Source organism: Ostrea edulis, chromosome 1 (genome assembly GCF_947568905.1).
Source record: "Ostrea edulis chromosome 1, xbOstEdul1.1, whole genome shotgun sequence".
NCBI lineage: Eukaryota > Metazoa > Mollusca > Bivalvia > Ostreida > Ostreidae > Ostrea > Ostrea edulis.
Window position 1 is genome coordinate 108088563 of NC_079164.1, and position 9485 is coordinate 108098047.

Here is a 9485-nt window from a genome sequence, read left to right on the forward strand (position 1 = left end):
TTAAGGACAGTGTTTACCGTAGGTCTATGTCCACTATATGGAAATGAGATACAAATCAAACCTGCTCATATGAAACATCTCAGCATGCTTCTCCAACTCACAGTGTGGATTTAACATGTGGCTCTTGTGCTTAAGTGACACTGGTTATCTAGGACAGGGTGCAGGTCTACATTCACCCTATGGCAAACTATACTTACTCATATGACATATTTTTGGATGCTTCTTCAAACTCCCTGTCCAGTCTGCTTGATCTGACAAACTTTTTTGTACATTTTGTACTTGAAGAGAGTATTAACTATTAAGTTCCTCTCTTAGGTTAATATGTATCTAACAACAAAACTTTACCATGTTAACAGATGCTCATTTTGTAAGAGGGGGGGTACTGGTTCAATTTTCAATCCCGATGCCACATCAAACTTAGCAAAGGCGGTGACTGTGCCTTCGCCAAGCACCCAGCATTAGAACAGAAGGTCACAGGTTTTTCGAATATGACCTTAAAAATTGAAGAACGGTCACTGTTATTGTCGTATGGCATCGATTCCTAGGTCAAACTTCAGCACTGTTTCACCTACAGCTGATGAGGATGTCTTTGTTGGAGTAAAAGAAAATTCCAATAAGGATGTAAAACGACAAATAGTTTTCAGTCCCATAAAGATTGCTCAATCTGCATTTATACTGGTTGAAATATAAATTAGTTTTGTGGACTTCTTAAAAATTGTGATCACGTCTTTTTGCTTCAGAGTTGTCTTTCTGTTGCATCTATTTCAGGAGGAAAATGGCTTAAAAAGCAGATGAACTTTTTGAGACCTAAATTTTTTATTTACCAATGGTTACAAAACTAGTATAGTTGAACTTTTTTCATCTTATTATGACTTAATCATCTTTTAAGGAATAACTTAATCATCTTTTAAGGAATAACTTAATCATCTTTTAAGGAATTCTTTACAGTGAGAGACCTTGTTGATGATTACCTTGCAGTGAATAGAATTCTAACAATTTGGGTCATATCCTCAGTGATCTCAGTGGATCACCTGTGGAAGTTGCTTTAGAACCCTGATGTCTGTCATTATAAGCCGTAGCATTGTTTTACTTTTATATCAACATGCTGTATTGATTTATTTTTTCAGGTGACTGTGGAAGCTACGCTGGAGCACCCCTTCTTTGTCTTTGGACAAGGCTGGTCCTCGTGTGAGCCAGACAGAAGTCTTCACCGCTATGGTTTGGATTGCCAGAAGCTCTCCGTCGGGGATGTCTGCATCTCCTTAACACATAAAGATGTACAGGAGCGGGCAGCAGAAATCTCCCAGCAACAACAGCAGGAGCTGAAAGATTCACCTCACAGGTCATCCCTCAGAAATTCCACCTCCATGCTAAGCCCTGCCCACAAGAGAAGCTCCCCCAATGATCCCGAGGGTCGCCCTAGGAAGCACCATCTTTCCTCCATGTCCAGTCCAAAAGACAATGTAGAAATTAAACAAGAGAACCCCCATTATAGTGTTACCTGATATTCCACCCTCTACTCAAACAAATTATATCTTTGTTACTACTTCTTTGTTTTGTTGTTACAAAGCAAAATTATTATATGCTATACCCTTCATTGTTTTTGTATGTATAACAGCAATCTGATGAGACTTTTGATATTGTCATACATATTTCAATTTAAAACTCCAAGACAAAGGTATATTGTATGATATGCCATCTTTTGATTTACATTAGTTTACATGTAATGACACTGTGTTGCTGCTTATATTTTCAATAGGTTAGATGTGTTCTGCCTTCTGATTGGTTAAAAGGTTGCACCATCTGGAGACATGGACTCAATCAGGTTGCTGTTTTAGTGCAATTGTTTAAAGTCCCAGCACTATAATATGATTGTTTCAAAAGTGCTATTAGAAGTTTTCAATGCTTGTTAGTCTAGATAGATTTCCAGATTGTTTCCCCATGTTTCTAGTTATGCTGCTCATGAATGGTGTATATTATTGAAGGCATATAACCAACTCACTTGAATTATGCCACAGATATTGATAAGAACATGTGATTCATAGTATTTTTCTCATCTATTTTTAGAGAAGGAGATCTGCTGGAAGCTAGTTGTCTTTTTTCTGAAAAGATTGAGCCTTTTGAACATAAAACTTTTGTTTAATGAACAAATAATCCACTTAGTAATCCTTCGAATCAAATTTTTAAAAGTACTATATTTTTGCCCCTCGGCAGTTGACAAATTTTTATGATGTCATCAGTATTTTTAGAGTGCTTTGTTATATAGTATATGATTCATCGGATTTTTATTTTGAATTGATGTATACTGTACATTTATTGTGAAAAAAAGCCAATATGGTTTTGTTATCGACTGTCTATTCTTGTTATTACATGTTGTTTCATGAAAAATTGTGATAATTTTAGATTATTTTTTATTATAGAAAACGCACAATGTATGTGTATCTCAAATTTTTACGGAAAGCAATTAATGTTGTAACATTATATTGGACATAATTTAATTCAAATAAATTTTTATTTTTTTTCAATGAATTTGAAGTAAATAGATGTTATAGAAATTATTGTTCCATCAAATGATGACTTTCTTTATAAAATGTCAATATACTGATAACATATCTGTCTTTTATAACATTTATCTTTAATGCACTTTATGTCAAAAATCCATGTATTAGAAATGCACAGCACAAAACCAGTGTTAAAAATATTTATGGCAAACTTTTTTTATCTAAAAGGTGATATCATAAACTATAAAATGTCAGAGAGAATGATATATATCTTGCTGAACGACAACTATTTTTTTTAAGACGATAGATGGGATGTTTTGTAATGCCCTTCCATGATTTAGGAATTATGCATCATAGTCATGCAATGTTAAAGGAATTGTGGTCTGTAAAGTATACCATCAATCTCTTCTTGTTCATAACAATCCAGTCATAGTGATATCTAATCTGGTTATTGTGTAGCAGCCACCACATTTGATGAGCAATTATCAAACCATTTTATGATACAGGAATTGTCAGAATCTGGGCTATAGGATAGCAGTTGCACTTATTATGCAATGTCTTTGTTAGCTTACCTAAGTTAAAGCCTCACGTGAGCTTTTCTGATCAAAATTTGTCCGGCATTTTTTGTCGTTATCTTTTCACATCTTTTTCTCCAGAACCGCTCGGCCAATTTCAATCAAACTTGGTACAAATTATCCTTAGGTGAAAGGGATTCAAGTTTGTTCAAATGAAGGGTCGTGTCCCTTTCAAAAGAGGGAGATAATCAAGAAAATCCAGAAGAAGAAAAAAAGATGGAGTCATTTAAAAATCTTAACAAGAACCACTAAGCCAAAAAAGTTGAATTTTACCAGAAAGCTTTATAATGCAGATTTAAGTTTGTTCAAATTATTGCCCCCAGGGGTAGGGTGGGGCCAAAATAGGGGATCAAAGTTTTACATGGAGATGTATAGGAAAAATCTTCCCCAGATCAACAGGGCCATATTAGTCATATCAATATGCAAACATCTGAAATTAGTGCAAAAATAAAATTTGTTCATTTCAAGAAAGCTGGGGGTAAAATGAGCCACATATTCATATCGGAATATACAGAAGAAAAGTTATGCTAAGCAAAATCTACTGAATTGTTTTTGGTAGGGATTTCATATTTATATATAGAGAGAGATTCATTATGGCAAGACCTTGTATTTTATTATGACATCTTTACCTTGTGACTCTGTATCACGGTTATGTCGTGACCCTGGGGCTAAGTTCAGGCCACAATATGGGGTCAAAATTTTTCATAAAAATAAAGATTGAAAAACTTTTAGAAATCACAACAGCAGGGCCAAGGTGACTCGGGTGAGTGATGTGGTCCATGGGCCTCTTGACCCACCTCTCAATACTAAAGGAGACATGATAACAATTTGCTTTGATTACAAATGCAAAGGGCAGTAACTCCTACTAATTGAAAAGTATTTCCTATTTTTGTAGAAAAAATGTCAGCTAAAATAAACCTACAATAATATACCCTCATCATAGCCTTGTTGATGATTGATCAGATATTGATTTTTCTCATGTAAATCCCTTTACAATAGGGGGGGGGGGGGGGGGTAGGTAAGAACTGCAACTTCTTGATTTTCTGCATACATGTATTACCCCATACAATGACTAGATCTCTTTTCATAGATTACATAGTAAAGAAAGGATTGTTTTCACAAGTGCATATATCTACTCAACTAATTTTAGATCTCTTATTACTGGCAATATCTTCAGATGCAATTTCTGAGCAATTGATTAAATTTCTTGTTGCAAGAATGTTCAACTCTTTGCACACAGTACGCAGTCAGTGCCTTGCTCTTACTGAGGAACAGGAGAGTAAATATTCCAATGATATCAGAAGCAGTAGTACACCAATTGAAAATGATATACAAGTAGAAGGGAAAACACGAAAATTTGAAGAAGAAAAAATTATATGAGCAATTTTATAAATTGCATCACAATTTGTTTTAAAGTGAAGAATGAAATGTATTAAAGTGTGGAGTACGATATGATTAACATAAAATCTCAAATCACCAAAATCTTCATTGCAGTTTACCATCTTTGTTAAATCAACAGTTGTATTTTTGGTCGAATATTCGACTCAATTTCACAGTCACAAATGGAAGGAGGTTGAACTTGTACAATGTGAGCTACATTTCACTTTTCATTTCAGCCAGTAAACATACACCCACTTTATCCCAGAGAATTCATTGAAACAATTCATGTCATTTGATGACCTCACTCTCATTGTTTGTGCGACGGGGAATTTTGATATAGCTCAGGGATTCAGAGGAATGAAGGTTCACACTTCGTGGCCCGATTTGTGATAGAGAATGGTCGGGGGCCGGCAGCTAAAAAGATCTGGAGGAATAAATACATCACAACATCGCACTATCTGCATATACCCAGTGCCTTTCATATTGTCCAAGGAACGCATTTTGTTGCTCATTTTTAAGGCATCCTTGCATATGACAGAACAAAAAGTTAGAAAAGTTGGTATTTTAAAAATTATGATCTGTTCAGGATCTGGAGGAATTATCAGATAGGGAGGGAGGTGTTTATTTGTTTTTCTTTTGATTGTGTTGTCCATACATGCAGTTTTGACAACAGTCATATAATCAAACCCAGTGAACTGATCATGTGAAAACTTACACAGAGAGGTGTACAGACAATTTTTCGCCATACTTCATTTTCATCCAGTCATCTTTAGGAAAATTTTCAAGTCATTTATAGAAAAATGCAATGTCCCAGGGTTGAATTGATTGCATGTATATTTTATAGTCTCCTGTGAACAGGAATAAAATGGTTATAAAGTTTAGTACACTAGAAATTTTGTCATAGAAAGTTTAAAGCGTGCTAAAATAAGAAATTGTTGTAGAAATGTTCTGCATCTATTGTTTGCATATAAGTGAAAATGTTTTCATGGAGTTTGGTTTTTGTACAGTCTCTCCATTAAGACCAATCTTTCATAGGTAATATTCGACTCTGTTGACAGATTTCTTTCGAGTCTCAAATTTACAGGAAGATGTCAATCCACAGAGATATAATGATTTTGCAACATGTCATATCGTGTATCTCGATCTTGACAGACACCCATTACCAGTTGTTTGCACTCTGCATATTGTGTCATTGACATTACTAGCAGTATTTGTATATTACATTGTAAGTGCTTGTAAAACCTTCCTCACTTAAACTTTCACATATCCCTTATCTGCAAGATGTACATGTTCATATAATGATCATATATTGTAAGGTTGGTAATGTGCTGTATTTCACAGCAACACGCATTTGAATGACTTACGTGTGGTCAAATCTTGCTTGTTAATTTTTGTTTGAATTTTCTCTGCATTTTACTTTTATCCTGTGCTGAGAAAATCCTACCCTAAGTTGAGTCTGTTATACTGATGTTATCCACAATGTTATTTTGTTAGTTGTGCTTAACTTGGATGTGAACTAGTTTTGTACAAATTGACACAAAATGTTAAAAAATCATTGAATATACAGTTTAAAGTGCTCCTGTTTTAATAAGTCTGTTAAAACAAGTAAAAGCCATTCTAAAAATAAAGTATTTATCAAATTGCCAATTTTGTTGTTATGGTTTGAGAGATTACAAGTTTTATCACAAAGGCTATCTATGCAGTGAAGGTCCGTCAGACATTGGGAAATGTCCAGTAATTTTTGTTTTGGTCCGATAAATATCAGTTGTTGGCCAGACCAAGTGTCCGATAAATATTTTTTTTCAATGAAATACATGATTAGATAAATTTTCAATTTTTAACAGCATGTCCCAAAATTTATTGGGAAATGTCCGGTAATTTTTGTTTTGGTCCGATAAATATCAGTTGTTGGCCAGACCAAGTGTCCGATAAATATTTTTTTTCAATGAAATACATGATTAGATAAATTTTCAATTTTTAACAGCATGTCCCAAAATTTATTCTGTTCTTTAGTCGTTGCAAACAGAAAACGTGTTTGGCTCAAATATTTATCAAACTTGCAATCATCTGCAATTCCCCCAAGGCATGATAGCATAATATCCCGTGAAACTACAGACATCTTTGAAGCGTTTGAATTAGGTAATAAAATAACAGGTAAATAAAGCATTTAAACTACTTTGATCAAGATTTGAAGTACATATTTGAACAACATGGGTTTTTTAAAAAATAAAAAATGTGCATTTCATAACACGGGTTGGAAAAGTTTACTCCACTGACAAATCTGAAGTGAAATGCTTGGGCTAATAAAGTACGTCACCGATGCCATTGAATCTGGGCCAGAAAGTTCAAATTTACACGACAGCTTCCTGACTTGGTGCAGATTCAAGTTTGTTCAAAACATGGCCCCCAGGGATAGGGTAGGGCGATGATAGAAGTTTTTCATGAGAATGTATAGGGAACATCTTTAAAAATCTTCTTCCCAAGAACCACTGGACCAGAAAGTTCAAATTTACATGAAATTTTAAGCTTCTTGATATAGTGTAAATTCAAGTTTGTCAAAATCATGGCCCCAAGGATAGAGTGGGGCCAAAATAGGGGATTAATTTGCCTATAAAATTTCGGTCTGGTAAAATGTGATTTGGTCCAGTAATATCTCGACCATTCTGGACAAAATGTCCAGTAAGTACCAGAAGACCTTGGCAAGCACTGCGACTTTGTATATCAATTTGATAATGCACGTCTAAAATCCTTGGTAGGAGTTTTTCACATTTTCTTCACATAGGGTGCTAAAATTCACTGAAAGCAGATCTGGTGTTGTCTGGGTCCCAGTTCCAATAAAAAATTGCCTATATTTTACTTCGCTTCACATGTGATGCTTACCTCTTAATAACCTATGGATTTTCCCTGTCCAGTACCTCAACTCAACCAGAGAAAAACGCTCCCTCTAGATCCCCCACTTCGTGCATGCGCCTAATACCATGTGCTTTTTCTCTGTGGATGCCATATTGTAAGGCGATAAAAAATTCCCAGAGGATAGGTGAAACCTTAGGGCATAGGGCACCAATTGTCTTACAAGGGGAATTTGTCCAGATTCCATTTATATAGATGAAGAAGTGTGTAAAAAGATGCAGCAGTTTTTGTGTTTATTTCACTTTAAATGAATATAATTTGTGTCACCATTATTTTCCCAATTTACCACTTCTTGACATAAAATTTCCAAATGAAAGGGTACTGCAAGTCCCTGTACTAATAGGATCAGTCGGCCCATGAGTCAGTCTGATTAAAGGTCATAAGAAACGATATTCTGAAAAATCGAGTTATGTATGAAAATTCATTAATCAAGGTTATTTCAATGCAAGACGTCATGACAACTGATCAAATGTACCCGATCACGAAAATGATCTTTGACAATCACGGCTTATCTCCCTTGCTGATGATGTCAAAAAGACCCACTGTGATGTAAACAACCACACTTATAATATATTTACTGCATATCTTTGAAAAGTGCCATAGTGTACTGCATTTAATTGCAGTGTTAGGTCGCAGAAGGGGGTGGCCATGTACCTCTTCCCAAGGGATCCCAAATTTAGAAAAATATGGGTACAAAATCTCCGACGCGATGGATTCGTTGCCACGAACAGTCACAAACACTGCACTTCAGTACATCCATCGGTCAATCTGATTAAAATCAGATCCTATGATCCACTCACGTACTTCGCTAGGACACGTGGGTTTCCTCCGGTTACTCCAGTTTCATCAGGGCCACATAAATGACCCCCTATAACATCTGTGCATCAAAGGACACCATTTGAAATAAGCTCTCAAGCTTTCATGGGTTATCCTTGGTATTATGTATGTATGTATATACCGAATAAACATTTATTTATTTATTATAAAATTTAGTCAAACTAGAACTGTATATTTATGAACCTTTCATCCTGAAATTCAAAAAGAAAACCATGAAACATCATTCAGAAATCATAACTTATATTTCATATACTATATCACTCAAGGTACTGATAACTGAATGTTTATTTTTAAAAAAAAAAATTATAATAATTTTTTTGATTATTAAAATATATTTGAACAGCAGGTATATAAAGTGAGAAAGTAAAAACAACACCTGCTATAGAATTAAACGCAAGCAATCTTTAGAAAAAGGCCTAACTTACCATTAAAAAATTATAAAAGACCTGACCCATCCCCGATTAAAAACGATTTGTGAATTTTTTACTTCTGGGACACACAAGGAAACACTAGCTGATTATAAAGAACCGTGCGCCATTACAACAGGTGACATCCATGATACATTTGCCACATTTGGGATACTCTACACCTACATTACAAGAATATTTTAATGCAACTTCATTTGTGATTATTCGTATCAAGAGGGAAATGGGATTACCATTACAGTTTTTAGACTTTTTTTCATTACGATAAATCATCAATGATATGTACACAAGTTCATACGACTTCTAATCTTTTTAAAATAATAGTTAAATTCAGTATCTGATGAGTGGCATGGGGGTCTTGAAATCCACAGGCACCTGAAGTATGGACACTACTAACCCCCTACCCTTTCTGTATTTTTTTGGGTGGCGATAATTTCTCCAAAATATGTGGATTCCCAGTCTATCCGATCCCAATTTCGATTTATGTAATCCTTTCACGCTTTATGTAAGCTTTAGAGATTGGCCTTAGAACTATGAGTACCAGTTTTATTATTACCAGTCGTTCAAAATCCAATCTCGAAAGCTTACAAAAAGTGTGAAACGATTACATAAATCGAAATTGGCATGGGATAGAAAAGGAATCCAAACATTTTGGAACAATTATCCCCGCACAAAAAATCAGAAGGGGGTGGGGGGTTTGTTGTGTCCATACTTCAGGTGCCTGTGTTGACTTCTTAAACCTCAAGATCATCCTCTGTAAAAGAACGTTATTCGCTTGCCGTGCATCATTCCCAACTGGTTTAAACAATATGATTGAACCACAAAATCGGACAGTTCGTCAGAAAACAGAAATTCGT

The 9485-nt window shown here is 35.0% G+C and overlaps 1 protein-coding gene across 6 annotated transcripts in view; it reads left to right on the forward strand.

Annotated features, from left to right (window-relative positions):
• LOC125666259 (uncharacterized) overlaps positions 1 to 6103 on the forward strand; it is a 54470-nt gene extending 48367 nt beyond the window's left edge. For all 6 annotated transcript variants that reach the window (XM_048899468.2, XM_048899478.2, XM_048899477.2 and 3 more), the window contains one exon: positions 1128 to 6103. In XM_048899468.2, coding sequence (XP_048755425.1) covers positions 1128 to 1505 — 378 coding nt within the window. In that variant the 3' untranslated portion in view covers positions 1506 to 6103. The remainder of the gene's footprint in view (positions 1 to 1127) is intronic.
• The last annotated feature ends 3382 nt before the right edge of the window (positions 6104 to 9485 follow it).